Here is a 24,124-nt window from a genome sequence, read left to right as displayed (position 1 = left end):
TTCCAGCTTAGTGTTGGTCTCTGTATATTACCTGTACATTACATTACACTCTCTGTCCCCTCCAGATCCACAATGGTCAACCGATCTGCTGTCCCCTGAAGAAAGAGGATCTGGGGTGTCTGTCTAAAGGAAGCATCTCCCTAGAGCTGGAGCTCGTCTTCAACCCAGTGAGTCCAATCACACTGTCTGATGCCCCTCCAGTCTATTCTGTTGGCCAGGGCCCATAAGGTATAGGGGGCTGTTCTGTAGGGTCATCTGGACCGGTCCTGTCAGATACTGTACTGTAGGGTCATCTGGACCGATGGACCGGTCCTGTCAGATACTGTACTGTAGGGTCATCTGGACCGATGGACCGGTCCTGTCAGATACTGTACTGTAGGGTCATCTGGACCGATGGACCGGTCCTGACAGAGACTGTACTGTAGGGTCATCTGGACCAATGGACCGGTCCTGTCAGATACTGTACTGTAGGGTCATCTGGACCGATGGACCGGTCCTGTCAGATACTGTACTGTAGGGTCATCTGGACCGATGGACCGGTCCTGTCAGATACTGTACTGTAGGGTCATCTGGACCGATGGACCAGTCCTGTCAGATACTGTACTGTAGGGTCATCTGGACCGATGGACCAGTCCTGTCAGATACTGTACTGTAGGGTGTGTGTGCGGGAACAACCTGTGTCTTCCTCGTCTCTCTCTATTTAAACAGGAACAACCTGTGTCTTCCTCCATCTCTCTCTCCATTTAAACAGGAACAACCTGTGTCTTCTTCCATCTCTCTCTATTTAAACAGGAACAACCTGTGTCTTCCTCCATCTCTCTCCATTTAAACAGGAACAACCTGTGTCTTCCTCCATCTCTCTCTCCATTTAAACAGGAACAACCTGTGTCTTCCTCCATCTCTCTCCATTTAAACAGGAACATCCTGTGTCTTCTTCCATCTCTCTCCATTTGACTTCTGTTTTCATCTTGTGTTTTTAGGTCAGAGCAGCTATCAGAACATTTAAACCAAAGGAGAAGAAATTCATTGAAGACAATCCAAAGTTTTCTAAAAAGGTTTGCTAAATGAATCTCCATAGTTCAAATGTTGTGAAACAGGCAGCCATTTTGTGTTGTTCTCAGCATCTTTTTAAGGTGTGTTTCTGTATTCGTTCCAGATGTTGGCGCGTAACGTGTACCGCGTGCGTAACCTTTACAGAGCAGTGCAATCCACATTCCAGTACATCAACAGCTGTTTCCAGTGGGAGAGTTTCCAGAGGAGTCTCATAGCCTTCCTGGTGAGGCAGTCACCCTTTTCATCATCTAAACGTAGCATTAAACTAGATATACTGTAGTATAGCAGCACCATCTACAGTGTCTCCCATACAACCAGAATCCCTAGCAGGGGGTTCCCCATTTCCAGTCAATAGGTGTTCTCAATTTGGGAATCTATCTCTCTCTGTCTCTGTCTGTAGCAGTCAGCCTCTCTCTCTGTCGCTGTCTGTAGCAGTCAGCCTCTCCTTGAACTCTCTCTCTCTGTCTGTTTCCCCGTCTCCTCTCTCTCTCTCTCTCTCTCTCTCTCTCTCTCTCTCTCTCTCAATTTAATTCAATTCAAGGGGCTTTATTGGCATGGGAAACGTGTTAACATTGCCAAAGCAAGTTAGGTAGATAATATACAAAAGTGAAATAAACAATCAAAAGTAACAGTAAACATTACAAATACAGAAGTTTCAAAACAATAAAGACATTACAAATGTCATATTATATATATATACAGTGTTGTACACAAGGGAAAATAAATAAACATAAATATGGGTTGTATTTACAATAGTGTTTGTTCTCATATTCATTCATATATATATATATATATATATATATATATATATATATATATATATATATATATATATATATATATATATATACAGTGCCTTGCGAAAGTATTCGGCCCCCTTGAACTTTGCGAACTTTTGCCACATTTCAGGCTTCAAACATAAAGATATAAAACTGTATTTTTTTGTGAAGAATCAACAACAAGTGGGACACAATCATGAAGTGAAACGACATTTATTGGATATTTCAAACTTTTTTAACAAATCAAAAACTGAAAAATTGGGCGTGTCTTGCTAATTGCCTATAATTTCCACCTGTTGTCTATTCCATTTGCACAACAGCATGTGAAATGTATTGTTAATCAGTGTTGCTTCCTAAGTGGACAGTTTGATTTCACAGAAGTGTGATTGACTTGAAGTTACATTGTGTTGTTTAAGTGTTCCCTTTATTTTTTTGAGCAGTGTACATTTTACAGACAGTCTATTTTACAATAGATATCTTTTGTTTGATTTTAATCCCCCCTTCAGCTCCATTCAACCCCTCCCATCTCTCTCTTAACACCCTTCAGCTCCTTTCAACCCCTCCCATCTCTCTCTTAACACCATCCAGTCCCTTCAGCTCCATTCAACCCCTCCCATCTCTCTCTTAACACCCTTCAGCTCCATTCAACCCCTCCCATCTCTCTCTTAACACCATCCAGTCCCTTCAGCTCCATTCAACCCATCCCATCTATCTCTTAACACCATCCAGTCCCACCCTTCAGCTCCATTCAACCCATCCCATCTATCTCTTAACACCATCCAGTCCCTTCAGTTCCATTCAACCCCTCCCATCTATCTCTCAACACCATCCAGTCCCTTCAGCTCCATTCAACCCCTCCCATCTATCTCTTAACACCATCCAGTCCCTTCAGCTCCATTCAACCCCTCCCATCTCTCTCTTAACACCATCCAGTCCCCCCTTCAGCTCCATTCAACCCCTCCCATCTACAGTGGGGTAAAAAAGTATTTAGTCAGCCACCAATTTTGCAAGTTCTCCCACTTCAAAAGATGAGAGAGGCCGGTAATTTTCATCATAGGTACACTTCAACTATGACAGACAAAATGAAAAAAAATCCAGAATCCAAATCCAGAAAATCACATTGTAGGATTTGTAATGAATTTATTTGCAAATTATGGTGGAAAATAAGTATTTAGTCACCTACAAACAAGCAAGATTTCTGGCTCTCACAGACCTGTAACTTCTTCTTTAAGAGGCTCATCTGTCCTCCACTCGTTACCTGTATTAATGGCACCTGTTTGTTATCAGTATAAAAGACACCTGTCCACAACCTCAAACAGTCACACTCCAAACTTCACTATGGCCAAGACCAAAGAGCTGTCAAAGGACACCAGAAACAAAATTGTAGACCTGCACCAGGCTGGGAAGACTGAATCTGCAATAGGTAAGCAGCTTGGTTTGAAGAAATCAACTGTGGGAGCAATTATTAGGAAATGGAAGACATACAAGACCACTGATAATCTCCCTCGATCTGGGGCTCCACGCAAGATCTCACCCCGTGGGGTCAAAACGATCACAAGAACGGTGAGCAAAAATCCCAGAACCACACGGGGGGATCTAGTGAATGACCTGCAGAGAGCTAGGATCAAAGTAACAAAGCCTACCATCAGTAACACACTACGCCGCCAGGGACTCAAATCCTGCAGGCCAGACGTGTCCCCCTGCTTAAGCCAGTACATGTCCAGGCCCGTCTGAAGTTTGCTAGAGAGCATTTGGATGATCCAGAAGAAGATTGGGAGAATGTCAAATGGTCAGATGAAACATTGCCAACAAATGGTATATAACGGTATATAACAAAGTATTGAGATAAACTTTTGTTATTGACCAAATACTTATTTTTCACCATAATTTGCAAATAAATTCATTAAAAATCCTACAATGTGATTTTCTGGATTTTTTTTCTCATTTTGTCTGTCATAGTTGAAGTGTACCTATGATGAAAATTACAGGCCTCTCTCATCTTTTTAAGTGGGAGAACTTGCACAATTGGTGGCTGACTAAATACTTTTTTGCCCCACTGTATATACTGTGAGAGGACAGATTTTAGCCCCTGCTATAGATATGTACTGTGAGAGGATATATTCTAGCCCTTGCTATAGATATGTACTGTGAGAGGATAGATTCTAGCCCCTGCTATAGATATGTACTGTGAGAGAACAGATTCTAGCCCCTGCTATAGGTATGTACTGTGAGAGGGCAGATTCTAAGCCCCTGCTATAGATATGTACTGTGAGAGGATAGATTCTAGCCCCTGCTATATATATGTACTGTGAGAGGACAGATTCTAGCCCCTGCTATAGATATGTACTGTGAGAGGATAGATTCTAGCCCCTGCTATAGATATGTACTGTGAGAGGACAGATTCTAGCCCCTGCTATAGATATTTACTGTGAGAGGATAGATTCTAGCCCCTGCTATAGATATGTACTGTGAGAGGATAGATTCTACCCCCTGCTATAGATATGTACTGTGAGAGGATATATTCTAGCCCTTGCTATAGATATGTACTGTGAGAGGATATATTCTAGCCCATGCTATATATATGTACTGTGAGAGGATATATTCTAGCCCTTGCTATAAATATGTACTGTGAGAGAACAGATTCTAGCCCCTGCTATAGATATGTACTGTGAGAGGGCAGATTCTAGCCCCTGCTATATATATGTACTGTGAGAGGACAGATTCTAGCCCCTGCTATAGATATGTACTGTGAGAGGTCAGGATCTAGCCTTAGCCCTCAGCTACAGTGTAGACTGGTCCCACTAGAGGAGAAGAAGATAGGATCTAGCCTCAGCTACAGTGTAGACTGGTCCCACTAGAGGAGAAGAAGATAGGATCCTAGCCTCAGCTACAGTGTAGACTGGTCCCACTAGAGGAGAAGAAGATAGGATCTAGCCTCAGCTACAGTGTAGACTGGTCCCACTAGAGGAGAAGAAGATAGGATCTAGCCTCAGCTACAGTGTAGACTGGTCCCACTAGAGGAGAAGAAGATAGGATCTAGCCTCAGCTACAGTGTAGACTGGTCCCACTAGAGGAGAAGAAGATAGGATCTAGCCTCAGCTACAGTGTAGACTGGTCCCACTAGAGGAGAAGAAGATAGGATCTAGCCTCAGCTACAGTGTAGACTGGTCCCACTAGAGGAGAAGAAGATAGGATCTAGCCTCAGCTACAGTGTAGACTGGTCCCGCTAGAGGAGAAGAAGATAGGATCTAGCCTCAGCTACAGTGTAGACTGGTCCCACTAGAGGAGAAGAAGATAGGATCTAGCCTCAGCTACAGTGTAGACTGGTCCCACTAGAGGAGAAGAAGATAGGATCTAGCCTCAGCTACAGTGTAGACTGGTCCCACTAGAGGAGAAGAAGATAGGATCTAGCCTCAGCTACAGTGTAGACTGGTCCCACTAGAGGAGAAGAAGAGATGGAGTGTATGGTAAATACAGTGTATGTCATGTATTTAATGTTCAGTTAATGAAGTGACCCTTTATCAGTTTATCCTCCCTTCTTCTCCCATCTGCCTCTCCTCTCCCCTACTCCTCCCCTGTACTCATCCTCTCGTCTCCCCTCCCTTCTCCTCTTCTCTCCCCCCTACTCCTCCCCCTCTCCTCCCCTCTTCTCCCATCCGCCTCTCCTCTCCCCTACTCCTCCCCTGTACTCCTCCTCTCCTCTCCCCTACTCCTCCCCTGTACTCCTCCTCTCCTGTACTCATCCTCTCATCTCCCCTACTCCTCCCCTCTACTCCCCTCCTCACTACTTTCCTCTCCTCTTTCCCCCTACTCCTCCCCTCTACTCCCCTCCTCCTCTCCTTTTCTCTCCTCTTCTCTTTTCCTCCGCTTCTCTCCTTTCCTCTCCCCTCCTCCCATCTCCTCCTCTCCCCTTCCTACTCCTCTCCTCTTCTCTCTTCATTTCCTCTTCCCCTCCTTTTCTATCCTCTTCTCTCCTTCCCCCTCATCCCTGTCTCTCCTCTCCCCTCTTCCCCCACTCTTCCCCACTCCTCTCTTCTCCTCCTCCCCTCTCATCCCCTACACCTCTCCCCTCATTTCCTTCCCTACTCCTTCTCCTCCCCTACTCCGCTCCCCTCTGTCCTATGCTACTTCTCTTCTCCTCCTCTCCTCTCCTCCTCTCCTCTCCCGTCCTCTCATCTCTTCCTATAGATATTCCTGCTGGCGGTGTGGCATTGGGAGTTCTACATGTTGCCTCTCTGTCTGGTTCTGCTCATCACATGGAACTATCTTCAGATTGCATCTGGACGGGCCAACCAGGACCTGGTCAGTACAGCGCCTCGCTCCAAACAGCCATGTTTAATCCTATTCCCCTACAAATAGTACCACTATCTCCTAGATTCTACAACTACTTCCACTATCTCCTAGATTCTACAACTACTACCACAATCTCCTAGATTCTACAACTACTTCCACTATCTCCTAGATTCTACAACTACCACTATCTCCTAGATTCTACAACTATTACCACTATCTCCTAGATTCTACAACTACCACTATCTCCTAGATTCTACAACTACCACTATCTACTAGATTCTACAACTATTACCACTATCCCCTAGATTCTACAACTATTACCACTATCCCCTAGATTCTACAACTATTACCACTATCTCCTAGATTCTAGAACTACTACCACTATCTACTAGATTCTACAACTATTACCACTATCCCCTAGATTCTACAACTATTACCACTATCCCCTAGATTCTACAACTATTACCACTATCCCCTAGATTCTACAACTATTACCACTATCCCCTAGATTCTACAACTATTACCACTATCCCCTAGATTCTACAACTATTACCACTATCCCCTAGATTCTACAACTATTACCACTATCCCCTAGATTCTACAACTATTATCACTATCCCCTAGATTCTACAACTATTACCACTACCCCCTAGATTCTACAACTATTACCACTATCCCCTAGATTCTACAACTATTACCACTATCCCCTAGATTCTACAACTATTACCACTATCCCCTAGATTCTACAACTATTACGACTATCCCCTAGATTCTACAACTATTACCACTATCCCCTAGATTCTACAACTATTACCACTATCCCCTAGATTCTACAACTATTACCACTATCCCCTAGATTCTACAACTATTACCACTATCCCCTAGATTCTACAACTATTACCACTATCTCCTAGATTCTAGAACTACTACCACTATCTACTAGATTCTACAACTATTACCACTATCCCCTAGATTCTACAACTATTACCACTATCCCCTAGATTCTACAACTATTACCACTATCCCCTAGATTCTACAACTATTACCACTATCCCCTAGATTCTACAACTATTACCACTATCCCCTAGATTCTACAACTATTACCACTATCCCCTAGATTCTACAACTATTACCACTATCCCCTAGATTCTACAACTATTATCACTATCCCCTAGATTCTACAACTATTACCACTACCCCCTAGATTCTACAACTATTACCACTATCCCCTAGATTCTACAACTATTACCACTATCCCCTAGATTCTACAACTATTACCACTATCCCCTAGATTCTACAACTATTACGACTATCCCCTAGATTCTACAACTATTACCACTATCCCCTAGATTCTACAACTATTACCACTATCCCCTAGATTATACAACTATTACCACTATCCCCTAGATTCTACAACTATTACCACTATCCCCTAGATTCTACAACTATTATCACTATCCCCTAGATTCTACAACTATTACCACTATCCCCTAGATTCTAGAACTACTACCACTATCCCCTAGATTCTACAACTATTACCACTATCCCCTAGATTCTACAACTACCACTATCTCCTAGATTCTACAACTATTACCACTATCCCCTAGATTCTAGAACTACTACCACTATCCCCTAGATTCTACAACTATTACCACTATCCCCTAGATTCTACAACTACCACTATCTCCTAGATTCTACAACTATTACCACTATCTCCTAGATTCTACAACTATTACCACTATCCCCTAGATTCTACAACTATTACCACTATCTCCTAGATTCTACAACTATTACCAATATCTCCCTGATTCTAGAACTATTACCACTATCTCCTAGATTCTACAACTATTACCACTATCCCCTCGATTCTACAACTATTACCACTATCCCCTAGATTCTACAACTATTACCACTATCCCCTAGATTCTACAACTATTACCACTATCTCCTAGATTCTACAACTATTACCACTATCTCCTAGATTCTACAACTATTACCACTATCTCCTAGATTATACAACTATTACCACTATATCCTAGATTCTACAACTATTACCACTATCTCCTAGATTCTACAACTATTACCACTATCCCCTAGATTCTACAACTATTACCACTATCTCCTAGATTCTAGAACTACTACCACTATCTCCTAGATTCTACAACTATTACCACTATATCCTAGATTCTACAACTGTTACCAATATCTCCCTGATTCTAGAACTATTACCACTATCTCCTAGATTCGATAACTATTACCACTATCTCCTAGATTCTACAACTACTACCACTATCTCCTAGATTCTACAACTATTACCACTATCCCCTAGATTCTAGAACTATTACCACTATCTCCTAGATTCTAGAACTACTACCACTATCCCCTAGATTCCACAACTATTACCACTATCTCCTAGATTCGATAACTATTACCACTATCTCCTAGATTCTACAACTACTACCACTATCTCCTAGATTCTACAACTATTACCACTATCTCCTAGATTCTAGAACTATTACCACTATCTCCTAGATTCTACAACTACTACCACTATCTCCTAGATTCTACAACTGCTACCACTATCCCCTAGATTCTACAACTACCACTATCTCCTGGATTCTACAACTACCACTATCTCCTGGATTCTGCAACTATTACCACTATCTCCTAGATTCTACAACTATTACCACTATCTCCTAGATTCTACAACTATTACCACTATCTCCTAGATTCTACAACTGCCACTATCTCCTAGATTCTACAAATACCACTATCTCATAGTTTCTACAACTATTACCACTATCTCCTAGATTCTACAACTATTACCACTATCTCCTAGATTCTACAACTATTACCACTATCTCCTAGATTCTAGAACTACTACCACTATCTCCTAGATTCTACAACTATTACCACTATATCCTAGATTCTACAACTATTACCAATATCTCCCTGATTCTAGAACTATTACCACTATCTCCTAGATTCGATAACTATTACCACTATCTCCTAGATTCTACAACTACTACCACTATCTCCTAGATTCTACAACTATTACCACTATCTCCTAGATTCTAGAACTATTACCACTATCTCCTAGATTCTACAACTATTACCACTATCTCCTAGATTCTACAACTATTACCACTATCTCCTAGATTCTACAACTATTACCACTATCTCCTAGATTCTACAACTATTACCACTATCTCCTAGATTCTACAACTACCACCATCTCCTGGATTCTACAAATACCACTATCTCCTAGATTCTACAACTATTACCACTATCTCCTAGCTTCTACAACTATTACCACTATCTCCTAGATTCTACAACTGCTATCAATATCCCCTAGATTCTACAACTACCACTATCCCCTAGATTCTACAACTATTACCACTATCTCCTAGATTCTAGAACTACTACCACTATCCCCTAGATTCTAGAACTACTACCAATATCTCCTAGATTCTAAAACTACTACCAAATCCCTCAGCATGACCATGTGTTAGTCAGTGCAGAGGATCAGTCATGTGAGGTCATCTGTTCGCATCCTGACACACTACATGGACCTACTACTGTACACCAACCAGTGGAGGCTGCTGAGGGGAGGACAGCTCATAATAATGCCTGGATTAATGTAGTGAACCACAGGTCTGGACATTTCCCATCGTTCACTTTACTAATCTTTTCTTTCTAGGATAATATGGACTTGGGCGATGAAGATGATGAAGATGAAAAGGTAGCATAGTTTCCCATTATGTTTCATAATGACTATACCTGGTTTCTACATAGTAATGACTGATAATGTTGGGGTTCTACATCGTAATGACTGATAATGCTGAGTTTCTACATAGTAATGACTAATAATGCTGAGTTTCGACATATTAATGACTGATGATGCTGGGGGTTTCTGCATGGTAATGACTGATAATGCTGGGGTTCTGCATAGTAATGCCGGATAATGCTGAGTTTCTACATAGTAATGACTGATCATGCTGAGTTTCTAAATGGTAATAGCTAATAATGCTGGGTTTCTACATAGTATTGACTCATAATACCTGGTTTCTACATAGTATTTTTAGTTGGTAATGACTGATAATGCTGGGTTTCTACATAGTAATGACTCATAATACCTGGTTTCTACATAGTCTTTTTAGTTGGTAATGACTGATAATGCTAGTTTCTACATAGTAATGACTCATAATACCTGGTTTCTACATAGTAACTTTAGTTGGTAATGACTGATAATGCTGGGTTTCTACATAGAGGATCTGTCTGACTGTAGAAGCTCTGTCTGTCTGACTGTAGAGGATCTGTCTGTCTGACTGCAGAGGATCTGTCTGACTGTAGAGGACCTGTCTGTCTGACTGTAGAGGATCTGTCTGTCTGACTGTAGAGAACCTGTCTGTCTGACTGTAGAGGATCTGTCTGTCTGACTGTAGAGGTTATGTCTGTCTGTAGAGGTTCTGTCTGACTGTAGAGGATATGTCTGTCTGACTGTAGAGGATCTGTCTGTCTGACTGTGGAGGTTCTGTCTGACTGTAGAGGATCTGTCTGTCTGACTGTAGAGGATATGTCTGTCTGACTGTAGAGGATCTGTCTGTCTGACTGTAGAGGATCTGTCTGACTGGAGAGGATCTGTCTGTCTGACTGTAGAGGATCTGTCTGACTGTAGATGATCTGTCTGTCTGACTGTAGAGGATCTGTCTGACTGTAGAGGATCTGTCTGTCTGACTGTAGATGATCTGTCTGTCTGACTGTGGAGGTTCTGTCTGTGGAGGTTATGTCTGACTGTAGAGGTTCTGTCTGACTGTAGAGGTTCTGTCTGATTGTAGAGGTTCTGTCTGACTGTAGAGGATCTGTCTGTCTGACTGTAGAGGCTCTGTCTGACTGCTAGCAGGGCTGTTCACAGGCCTGTCTGTCTGACTGTAGAGGATCTGTATGTCTGACTGTAGAGGATCTGTCTGACTGGAGAGGATCTGTCTGTCTGACTGTAGAGGATCTGTCTGACTGTAGATGATCTGTCTGTCTGACTGTAGAGGATCTGTCTGACTGTAGAGGATCTGTCTGTCTGACTGTAGATGATCTGTGTGTCTGACTGTGGAGGTTCTGTCTGACTGTAGAGGATCTGTCTGTCTGACTGTAGATGATCTGTCTGTCTGACTGTGGAGGTTCTGTCTGACTGTAGAGGACCTGTCTGTCTGACTGTGGAGGTTCTGTCTGACTGTGGAGGTTCTGTCTGACTGTAGAGGTTCTGTCTGACTGTAGAGGTTCTGTCTGACTGTAGAGGTTCTGTCTGATTGTAGAGGATCTGTCTGTCTGACTGTAGAGGATCTGTCTGTCTGACTGTGGAGGTTCTGTCTGGCTGTAGAGGATCTGTCTGTCTGATTATAGAGGATCTGTCTGTCTGACTGTGGAGGTTCTGTCTGACTGTGGAGGTTCTGTCTGACTGTAGAGGTTCTGTCTGATTGTAGAGGTTCTGTCTGATTGTAGAGGTTCTGTCTGACTGTAGAGGATCTGTCTGTCTGACTGTAGAGGCTCTGTCTGACTGCTAGCAGGGCTGTTCACAGGCCTGTCTGTCTGACTGTAGAGGATCTGTCTGTCTGACTGTAGAGGATGTGTCTGTCTGTCTGTAGAGGTTATGTCTGACTGTAGAGGATCTGTCTGTCTGACTGTAGAGGATTTGTCTGACTGTAGAGGATCTGTCTGTCTGACTGTAGAGGGTCTGTCTGACTGTAGAGGTTCTGTCTGACTGTAGAGGTTCTGTCTGTCTGACTGTAGAGGATATGTCTGTCTGACTGTGGAGGTTCTGTCTGTCTGACTGTAGAGGATCTGTCTGTCTGACTGTAGAGATTATGTCTGACTGTAGAGGATCTGTCTGTGACTGTAGAGGATATGTCTGTCTGACTGTAGAGGATATGTCTGTCTGACTGTAGAGGATATGTCTGTCTGACTGTAGAGGATCTGTCTGTCTGACTGTAGAGGCTCTGTCTGACTGCTAGCAGGGCTGTTCACAGGCCTGTCTGTCTGACTGTAGAGGATCTGTCTGTCTGACTGTAGAGGATGTGTCTGTCTGTCTGTAGAGGTTATGTCTGACTGTAGAGGATCTGTCTGTCTGACTGTAGAGGATTTGTCTGACTGTAGAGGATCTGTCTGTCTGACTGTAGAGGGTCTGTCTGACTGTAGATGTTCTGTCTGACTGTAGAGGTTCTGTCTGTCTGACTGTAGAGGATATGTCTGTCTGACTGTGGAGGTTCTGTCTGTCTGACTGTAGAGGATCTGTCTGTCTGACTGTAGAGATTATGTCTGACTGTAGAGGATCTGTCTGTGACTGTAGAGGATATGTCTGTCTGACTGTAGAGGATATGTCTGTCTGACTGTAGAGGATATGTCTGTCTGACTGTAGAGGATCTGTCTGTCTGACTGTAGAGGTTATGTCTGTCTGACTGCAGAGGTTCTGTCTGCCTGACTGTAGAGGTTCTGTCTGTCTGACTGTAGACGTTCTGTCTGTCTGACTGTAGAGGTTCTGTCTGACTGTAGAGGATCTGTCTGTCAGACATGTAGAACTGACTGGTCCTTTAATGTATCTAAAGACATGCAGAACTGACTGGTCCTTTAATGTATCTAAAGACATGTAGAACTGACTGGTCCTTTAATGTATCTAAAGACATGCAGAACTGACTGGTCCTTTAATGTATCTAAAGACATGCAGAACTGACTGGTCCTTTAATGTATCTAAAGACATGCAGAACTGACTGGTCCTTTAATGTATCTAAAGACATGTAGAACTGATTGGTCCTTTAATGTATCTAAAGACATGTAGAACTGACTGGTCCTTTAATGTATCTAAAGACATGTAGAACTGACTGGTCCTTTAATGTATCTAAAGACATGTAGAACTGACTGGTCCTTTAATATATCTAAAGACATGTAGAACTGACTGGTCCTTTAATGTATCTAAAGACATGTAGAACTGACTGGTCCTTTAATGTATCTAAAGACATGTAGAACTGACTGGTCCTTTAATGTATCTAAAGACATGTATAACTGACTGGTCCTTTAATGTATCTAAAGACATGTAGAACTGACTGGTCCTTTAATGTATCTAAAGACATGTAGAACTGACTGGTCCTTTAATGTATCTAAAGACATGTAGAACTGACTGGTCCTTGAATGTATCTAAAGACATGTAGAACTGACTGGTCCTTTAATGCTGTAGGAATCCGAGAAGAGAGGTTTGATGGAAAAAATTCACATGGTTCAAGAGACTGTCATCACTGTCCAAAACCTGTTGGAGGAAATCGCATGCTTCGGGGAGAGAATTAAGAAGTGAGCATTTTAGTCTGAATTAGACATGTGTTTATTTTAATTGTCCATAAATGTTGATTTGACATGGTGTTCTGGTTTTGACATGTGTTTATTTTAATTGTCCATAAATGTTGATTTGACATGGTGTTCTGGTTTGAAGTATTTATTCTGTATGTGGTTCTGGTTGGTGCATGTCAATTATTTTGTATTATCAATGAAATGTAGAATAATTAGATAGTGTGTTATATTCCTGCAATAATGTTTTATCACGTATCCAATCAATAGGAATTGTCAATATTGGTTTTGTTTTATCAATTCAATATTTCGTTTATATTTTTTGTATGTTTCTGCCCATATCTCCTCCAACCAAAATGAAGTTGGGCGGCAAGGTAGGGAGGCAGGTAGCCTAGCGGTTAGAGCTTTGGGGTGGTAACCCAAAAGTTAGGGAGGCAGGTAGCCTAGCGGTTAGAGCTTTGGGGTGGTAATCCAAAAGTTAGGGAGGCAGGTAGCCTAGCGGTTAGAGCTTTGGGGTGGTAACCCAAAAGTTAGGAAAGCAGATAGCCTAGCGGTTAGAGCTTTGGGGTGGTAACCCAAAAGTTAGGTAGGCAGGTAGCCTAGCGTTTAGAGCTTTGGTGTGGTAACCCAAAAGTTAGGGAGGCAGGTAGCCTAGCGGTTAGAGCTTTGGGGTGGTAACCCAAAAGTTAGGGAGGCAGGTAGCCTAGCGGTTAGAGCTTTGGGGTGGTAATCCAAAAGTTAGGGAGGCAGGTAGCCTAGCGGTTAGAGCTTTGGGGTGGTAACCCAAAAGTTAGGGAGGCAGGTAGCCTAACGGTTAGAGCTTTGGGGTGGTAACCCAAAAGTTAGGGAGGCAGGTAGCCTAGCGGTTAGAGCTTTGGGGTGGTAACCCAAAAGTTAGGGAGGCAGGTAGCCTAGCGGTTAGAGCTTTGGGGTGGTAACCCAAAAGTTAGGGAGGCAGGTAGCCTAGCGGTTAGAGCTTTGGGGTGGTAGCCCAAAAGTTAGGGAGGCAGGTAGCCTAGCGGTTAGAGCTTTGGGGTGGTAACCCACCAGTTAGGGAAGCAGGTAGCCTAGCGGTTAGAGCTTTGGGGTGGTAACCCACCAGTTAGGGAAGCAGGTAGCCTAGCGGTTAGAGCTTTGGGGTGGTAACCCAAAGGGTGTTGGTTCGAACACCCGAGCCGACAAGGTGAAAAATCTGTCGATATGCCATTGAGCAAGTCACTTAAACCTAATTTGCTCCACTGGTGCTGAACTACTATGGCTGACCCTGTAAAACAACACATTCCACTGCACCTATCATACTACCATGACTGACCCTGTAAAACAACACCTATCATACTACCATGACTGACCCTGTAGAACAACACATTCCACTGCACCTATCATACTACCATGACTGACCCTGTAAAACAACACCTATCATACTACCATGACTGACCCTGTAGAACAACACATTCCACTGCACCTATCATACTACCATGACTGACCCTGTAAAACAACACCTATCATACTACCATGACTGACCCTGTAAAACAACACATTCCACTGCACCTATCATACTACCATGACTGACCCTGTAAAACAACACCTATCATACTACCATGACTGACCCTGTAAAACAACACATTCCTCTGCACCTATCATACTACCATGACTGACCCTGTAAAACAACACCTATCATACTACCATGACTGACCCTGTAAAACAACACATTCCTCTGCACCTATCATACTACCATGACTGACCCTGTAAAACAACACCTATCATACTACCATGACTGACCCTGTAAAACAACACATTCCTCTGCACCTATCATACTACCATGACTGACCCTGTAGAACAACACCTATCATACTACCATGACTGACCCTGTGAAACAACACATTCCTCTGCACCTATCATACTACCATGACTGACCCTGTAGAACAACACCTATCATACTACCATGACTGACCCTGTGAAACAGCACATTCCACTGCACCTATCATACTACCATGACTGACCCTGTAAAACAACACCTATCATACTACCATGACTGACCCTGTAAAACAACACCTATCATACTACCATGACTGACCCTGTAAAACAACACCTATCATACTACCATGACTGACCCTGTAAAACAACAACTATCATACTACCATGACTGACCCTGTAGAACAACACCTATCATACTACCATGACTGACCCTGTGAAACAACACATTCCTCTGCACCTATCATACTACCATGACTGACCCTGTAGAACAACACCTATCATACTACCATGACTGACCCTGTGAAACAGCACATTCCACTGCACCTATCATACTACCATGACTGACCCTGTAAAACAACACCTATCATACTACCATGACTGACACTGTAAAACAACACCTATCATACTACCATGACTGACCCTGTAAAACAACACATTCCTCTGCACCTATCATACTACCATGACTGACCCTGTAAAACAACACCTATCATACTACCATGACTGACCCTGTAAAACAACAACTATCATACTACCATGACTGACCCTGTAGAACAACACCTATCATACTACCATGACTGACCCTGTGAAACAACACATTCCTCTGCACCTATCATACTACCATGACTGACCCTGTAGAACAACACCTATCATACTACCATGACTGACCCTGTGAAACAACACATTCCACTGCACCTATCATACTACCATGACTGACCCTGTAAAACAACAACTATCATACTACCATGACTGACCCTGTAGAACAACAACTATCATACTACCATGACTGACCCTGTAGAACAACACCCATCATACTACCATGACTGACCCTGTGAAACAGCACATTCCACTGCACCTATCATACTACCATGACTGACCCTGTAAAACAGCACATTCCACTGCACCTATCATAATACCATGACTGACCCTGTAAAACAACACCTATCATACTACCATGACTGACCCTGTGAAACAGCACATTCCACTGCACCTCTCATACTACCATGACTGACCCTGTAAAACAGCACATTCCACTGCACCTATCATACTACCATGATTGACCCTGTAAAACAACACCTATCATACTACCATGACTGACCCTGTAGAACAACACCTATCATACTACCATGACTGACCCTGTAAAACAACACCTATCATACTACCATGACTGACCCTGTAGAACAACACATTCCACTGCACCTATCATACTACCATGACTGACCCTGTAAAACAACACCTATCATACTACCATGACTGACCCTGTAGAACAACACATTCCACTGCACCTATCATACTACCATGACTGACCCTGTAAAACAACACCTATCATACTACCATGACTGACCCTGTAAAACAACACATTCCTCTGCACCTATCATACTACTATGACTGACCCTGTCAAACAACACCTATCATACTACCATGACTGACCCTGTAAAACAACACCTATCATACTACCATGACTGACCCTGTAAAACAACACATTCCACTGCACCTATCATACTACCATGACTGACCCTGTAAAACAACACCTATCATACTACCATGACTGACCCTGTAAAACAACACATTCCTCTGCACCTATCATACTACCATGACTGACCCTGTAAAACAACACCTATCATACTACCATGACTGACCCTGTAAAACAACACATTCCTCTGCACCTATCATACTACCATGACTGACCCTGTAAAACAACACCTATCATACTACCATGACTGACCCTGTAAAACAACACATTCCTCTGCACCTATCATACTACCATGACTGACCCTGTAGAACAACACCTATCATACTACCATGACTGACCCTGTGAAACAACACATTCCTCTGCACCTATCATACTACCATGACTGACCCTGTAGAACAACACCTATCATACTACCATGACTGACCCTGTGAAACAGCACATTCCACTGCACCTATCATACTACCATGACTGACCCTGTAAAACAACACCTATCATACTACCATGACTGACCCTGTAAAACAACACCTATCATACTACCATGACTGACCCTGTAAAACAACAACTATCATACTACCATGACTGACCCTGTAGAACAACACCTATCATACTACCATGACTGACCCTGTGAAACAACACATTCCTCTGCACCTATCATACTACCATGACTGACCCTGTAGAACAACACCTATCATACTACCATGACTGACCCTGTGAAACAGCACATTCCACTGCACCTATCATACTACCATGACTGACCCTGTAAAACAACACCTATCATACTACCATGACTGACACTGTAAAACAACACCTATCATACTACCATGACTGACCCTGTAAAACAACACATTCCTCTGCACCTATCATACTACCATGACTGACCCTGTAAAACAACACCTATCATACTACCATGACTGACCCTGTAAAACAACAACTATCATACTACCATGACTGACCCTGTAGAACAACACCTATCATACTACCATGACTGACCCTGTGAAACAACACATTCCTCTGCACCTATCATACTACCATGACTGACCCTGTAGAACAACACCTATCATACTACCATGACTGACCCTGTGAAACAACACATTCCACTGCACCTATCATACTACCATGACTGACCCTGTAAAACAACAACTATCATACTACCATGACTGACCCTGTAGAACAACAACTATCATACTACCATGACTGACCCTGTAGAACAACACCCATCATACTACCATGACTGACCCTGTGAAACAGCACATTCCACTGCACCTATCATACTACCATGACTGACCCTGTAAAACAGCACATTCCACTGCACCTATCATACTACCATGACTGACCCTGTAAAACAACACCTATCATACTACCATGACTGACCCTGTGAAACAGCACATTCCACTGCACCTCTCATACTACCATGACTGACCCTGTAAAACAGCACATTCCACTGCACCTATCATACTACCATGATTGACCCTGTAAAACAACACCTATCATACTACCATGACTGACCCTGTAGAACAACACCTATCATACTACCATGACTGACCCTGTGAAACAGCACCTATCATACTACCATGACTGACCCTGTGAAACAACACATTCCACTGCACCTCTCCGCTGTATGTAATTATCTTTGAATATCTTGTAGTCCTCAATATTGTTGTAGTATCCACATATGTTTCTCTTCAATATGAATATTTAGTGTTTCTACTCAATATGAATATTTAGTGTTTCTACTCAATATGTATTGTGTTTCCACTCAATATGTATTGCATTTCTACTCAGTATGAATATGTATTGTGTTTCTACTCAGTATGAATATGTATTGTGTTTCTACTCAATATGTATTGTGTTTCTACTCAATATGAATATGTATTGTGTTTCTACTCAATATGAATATGTATTGTGTTTCTACTCAGTATGAATATGTATTGTGTTTCTACTCAATATGTATTGTGTTTCCACTCAATATGAATATGTATTGTGTTTCTAGTCAGTATGAATATGTATTGTGTTCTCTTCATCAGCACCTTTAACTGGTCAGTACCGTTCCTCTCCAACCTTGCCTTCCTTATCCTGGTGACAGTAACAGTTCTGACATACTTCATCCCTGTACGATATATCCTTCTAGTATGGGGTAAGTGCATGTTTTCTTTTGTTAAGATATCTAGAACTATTGTCAATTTTCCATGTCAATTGATTCAATGAGGTCAGCATATCAAATACACCAGAACAATACAGTATCATACATGCCGTGCTGATAGGCTGTAAAGGAACTACACACATGTATTGACAACTTGTTCCTTTTCTTTTTTACATTTAATTATAGCTGCATCAGATCCACCCAGATTACTGGTTTATACAGACTGTTTTATTTTGCTTCTCCTGAATGTCTGTTTTCAGGAATTAATAAATTCACCAAGAAATTACGGGCCCCGTACGCCATCGACAACAATGAGGTGTTTGATTTCCTGAGGAGAGTTCCTTCAGATGTTCACAAGGTAAGTGTCTATAGAAGGTTAAAGGGCAATTCCACCACTTTTCAACAGATAACACAGTGATTTAGGAAGACTGTGAGATTAGCGAGGAGCTGGATAGTACTCTTCCTTAAACTGGAAAGTCATCACATGTAAATGTAGAAACTCTGCATGAAAAGTCAAAACCTAATGGACCTTTTCTTATGTTTGTAGCTACAGAACATAGAAATGTGTCGTTATTCACACATGTAGACACTGGTGTGGTGATGGACATAGTGAATGGGAGTTTAAAAAGTGGTGGAATTATCCTTTTCAGGTTATTGCCTCTAAATCATATTCAGGAAGCCAGTAATGCTCTAGATCAGATTCAGGAAGCCAGTAAACCTCTAGTATTTCAGGTTATAACCTCTAGATCAGATTCATGAAGCCAGTAATGATCTAGTCTTTCAGGTTATAACCTCTAGATCAGATTCATGAAGCCAGTAATTATCTAGTCTTTCAGGTTATAACCTCTAGATCAGATTCAGGAAGGCAGTAAACCTCTAAATCAGATTCAGGAAGCCAGTAAACCTCTAGATCAGATTCAGGATGCCAGTAAACCTCTAGATCAGATTCAGGAAGGCAGTAAACGTCTAGTATTTCAGGTTATAACCTCTAGATCAAATTCAGGAAGCCAGTAAACCTCTAGATCATATTCAGGGAGACAGTAATTCTCTATTCTTTCAGGTTATAACCTCTAGATCAGATTCAGGAAGGCAGTAAATGTCTAGTATTTCAGGTTATAACCTCTAGATCAGATTCAGGAAGCCAGTAAACCTCTAAATCAGATTCAAGAAGCCAGTAAACCTCTAGATCAGATTCAGGATACCAGTAAACCTCTAGATCAGATTCAGGATGCCAGTAAACCTCTAAATCAGATTCAGGATGCCAGTAAACCTCTAGATCAGATGCAAGATGCCAGTAAACCTCTAAATCAGATTCAGGAAGCCAGTAAACCTCTAGATCAGATTCAGGATGCCAGTAAACCTCTAGATCAGATTCAGGATGCCAGTAAACCTCTAGATCAGATTCAGGATGCCAGTAAACCTCTAAATCAGATTCAGGATGCCAGTAAACCTCTAGATCAGATGCAGGATGCCAGTAAACCTCTAGATCAGATTCAGGAAGCCAGTAAACCTCTAGTCTCTCAGCACTGCTTTCTACTGAAAATATCCCACAGGTTGTTGCCTGTGTAATTATAGCCCGGTCTAATGTCTGTTATGATGTATCCTCCCTAACAGCCCTTGTGGATTATACAAGGTGTTAGGGTCAGGTGCCTTTCAGTTGCCGGGCGAAGGCACCACAGAGTTGATAACTTCTGTGACTATTGTCACCACAGAGTTGATAACTTCTGTGACTATTGTCACCACAGAGTTGATAACTTCTGTGACTATTGTCACCACAGAGTTGATAACTTCTGTGACTAATGTCACCACAGAGTTGATAACTTCTGTGACTATTGTCACCACAGAGTTTGAGAGTAGGGTTGCAAAATTCTGTTAACTTTCCCAAAAGTCCTAGTTTTTGGAGGAAATCTGTTGGAAGATTTGTGGATTCAGGAGGGAATAAGCAGGAAGTGTGTGAATCCTCCAATCGGGGAAGTTAGCAGAATTGTGCAACACTAGTTGAGTGCTACTGTGACTGTTGTGTGACCGCAACTGGTAGTATGACCTCCTCAGACACTGTAGCCCTACAGCTCTGCTGTTATGAATGATACCTGGCCATATTCCTCTGTGTGTAGGTGCAGTACAGCGAGCTGAAGACTTTGAGCGCCCAGAGTCCTCTGAGGAGGAAGAGAACCATTGAGAGGAGGTGATGGAGGAGTGGTCCCCAATGGAAGACATGGCCATGTCCACACTGTTGCCGCTTCAGACTCATGCCCTTTGTGGAACTGGGCGTATAGTGGAGGATATGCAGGCCATATCTGGATCATATTCCTCTATGTTCAGAATTGGTTAGAAAACTGCTCCTGGGTTACTGGTCCTCTGTAGCTCAGTTTGTAGAACATGGCACTTGCTGTGCCAGGATAGTGGGTACAATTCCTGAGATCACCCATATGTATACACGCATAACTACGTCTCTTTGGGATAAAAGCATCTGCTACATTGCGTCTATACTGAACAAAAATGGCAACGCAACATGCAACAATTTCAAAGATTTTACTGACTTACAGTTTGTAGAAGAAAATCTGTCAATTGAAATTAATTCTTTCAGCCCTAATCAATGGATTTCTCATGACTGGGCCGGGATGCAGGTGGGTGGATTATCTTGGGCAAAGGAGAAATGCTCACTAACAGAGGAATGTAAAGCTTTTTGTACGTACGGAACAATTCTGGGATTTTTTATTTCAACTCATGAAATATGGGACCAACACTTTACATGTTGCGTTTGTATGTGTTCAGTGTCTATTAGCAGTCAGACATGGATATTGTATCACCAGCAGGCTAAAGATCACCAGCGTGGTTTCCACCTACTCTACATCAACATGGCTTCAACACTGACTTTCGTTCAACACTTTTTATAATATTGTTCACTTATTTCTGTTTTATTGAAAGATACTATTTAATCAAAAACAGTTTTATCCTGATTTGTTCTTCTCCACTTTTCTGACTTTTTAAAATGTATTTCTGTTTTAAGTATCTACAATTGTAGTTTTGTATTTTTAGGAGAGATGTCTGAATGAATCAAAATCTGCTCTAACTCGTCAATAGAATCTAATGTCTGAATGAATCAAAATCTACTCTAACTCGTCAATAGAATCTAATGTCTGAATGAATCAAAATCTGCTTTAACTCGTCAATAGAATCTAATGTCTGAATGAATCCAAATCTGCTTTATCTCGTCAATAGAATATAATGTCTGAATGAATCAAAATCTGCTTTAACTCCTCAATAGAATCTAATGTCTGAATGAATCAAAATCTACTTTAACTCGTCAATAGAATCTAATGTCTGAATGAATCAAAATCTGCTTTAATTCGTCAATAGAATCTAATGTCTGAATGAATCAATATCTGCTTTAACTCCTCAATAGAATCTAATGTCTGAATGAATCAAAATCTGCTTTAATTCGTCAATAGAATCTAATGTCTGAATGAATCAAAATCTGCTTTAACTCCTCAATAGAATCTAATGTCTGAATGAATCAAAATCTACTTTAACTCGTCAATAGAATCTAATGTCTGAATGAATCCAAATCTGCTTTATCTCGTCAATAGAATATAATGTCTGAATGAATCAAAATCTGCTTTAACTCCTCAATAGAATCTAATGTCTGAATGAATCAAAATCTGCTTTAACTCCTCAATAGAATCTAATGTCTGAATGAATCAAAATCTGCTTTAATTCGTCAATAGAATCTAATGTCTGAATGAATCAATATCTGCTTTAACTCGTCAATAGAATCTAATGTCTGAATGAATCAAAATCTGCTTTAACTCGTCAATAGAAATCTGTCATTCTGATTCTACCGTTATTTTTTATTGTAAATCTAGATCAGGTTGAAATGTGTTTTTACAGATTTCTATATCAGCAGTATCATGTAAACATTCAAGACCCTCAACATTTCTCATATCCTCATTCCCATCATATTCAGTATCATGTAAACATTCAAGACCCTCAACATTTCTCATATCCTCATTCCCATCATATTCAGTATAGAGGGTGGAAAGCTTTAACACTATATGTATTATTTGATGTATTACATGTTATATATATACAATGTCTACCTTTCACACTGAATGTGTAATATTGTGTGTCTTGACTGTTGGATTGAGATGTTTCCACCCTCTACATTCCTGATGGTCCTGAACATGCTCCTGTTGCTGGGGAAAGCTGTGGGACCAATATGTCCATTTTTAAACACCTGATATCATGTATTGGTGTTGTTTCTGAAGAGTTTCTCTCACCATACAATAAACACAGCATGATTTACCTCAATGGACACTTTTACAGTTTGTCTGACTATGTTTGTTTGTCTGTCTGTTTCTGTCTGTCTGTCTGTCTGTTTCTGTCTGTCTGTCTGTCTGTCTGTTTCTGTCTGTCTGTCTGTCTGTCTGTCTGTCTGTCTGTCTGTCTGTCTGTTTCTGTCTGTTTCTGTCTGTCTGTCTGTCTGTCTGTCTGTCTGTCTGTCTGTCTGTCTGTCTGTTTCTGTCTGTCTGTCTGTCTGTCTGTCTGTCTGTCTGTCTGTCTGTCTGTCTGTCTGTCTGTCTGTCTGTCTGTCTGTCTGTCTGTCTGTCTGTCTGTCTGTCTGTCTACATGCCTGCCTGTCACCCAGCTATCTGCTACCTAGCTACCACACAACCCAACCACCAAGCTACCAGGCTATCTGCTACCTAGCTACCACACAACCCAACCACCAAGCTACCAGGCTATATGCTACCTAGCTACCACACAACCCAACCACCAAGCTACCAGGCTATCTGCTACCTAGCTACCACACAACCCAACCACCAAGCTACCAGGCTATCTGCTACCTAGCTACCACACAACCCAACCACCAAGCTACCAGGCTATCTGATACCTAGCTACCACACAACCCAACCACCAAGCTACCAGGCTATCTGCTACCTAGCTACCACACAGCCCAACTACCAGGCTATCTGCTACCGAGCTACCACACAGCCCTACTACCAAGCTACCAGGCTATCTGCTACCTAGGCCCAGCTACCAAGCATTCACTCATGTTCTACCTAGCTACCACACAGCCCAACTACC

General features: G+C 41.9%; 1 protein-coding gene across 3 annotated transcripts in view; it reads left to right on the top strand.

Annotated features, from left to right (window-relative positions):
* LOC110508814 (multiple C2 and transmembrane domain-containing protein 2) overlaps window positions 1-23,347 on the top strand; it is a 113,019-nt gene extending 89,672 nt beyond the window's left edge. For all 3 annotated transcript variants that reach the window (XM_036963660.1, XM_036963659.1, XM_036963661.1), the window contains 9 exons: window positions 66-167; window positions 981-1,055; window positions 1,157-1,276; window positions 6,021-6,134; window positions 9,826-9,867; window positions 13,348-13,457; window positions 18,921-19,030; window positions 19,297-19,394; window positions 21,151-23,347. In XM_036963660.1, the coding sequence (XP_036819555.1) occupies window positions 66-167; window positions 981-1,055; window positions 1,157-1,276; window positions 6,021-6,134; window positions 9,826-9,867; window positions 13,348-13,457; window positions 18,921-19,030; window positions 19,297-19,394; window positions 21,151-21,225 (846 nt within the window). In that variant the 3' untranslated portion in view covers window positions 21,226-23,347. The remainder of the gene's footprint in view (window positions 1-65; window positions 168-980; window positions 1,056-1,156; window positions 1,277-6,020; window positions 6,135-9,825; window positions 9,868-13,347; window positions 13,458-18,920; window positions 19,031-19,296; window positions 19,395-21,150) is intronic.
* The last annotated feature ends 777 nt before the right edge of the window (window positions 23,348-24,124 follow it).

The sequence above is a fragment of the Oncorhynchus mykiss genome, chromosome 26 (genome assembly GCF_013265735.2).
Source record: "Oncorhynchus mykiss isolate Arlee chromosome 26, USDA_OmykA_1.1, whole genome shotgun sequence".
Classification (NCBI taxonomy): Eukaryota; Metazoa; Chordata; class Actinopteri; order Salmoniformes; family Salmonidae; genus Oncorhynchus; species Oncorhynchus mykiss.
This window is presented reverse-complemented; position numbering and strand designations above follow the sequence as displayed.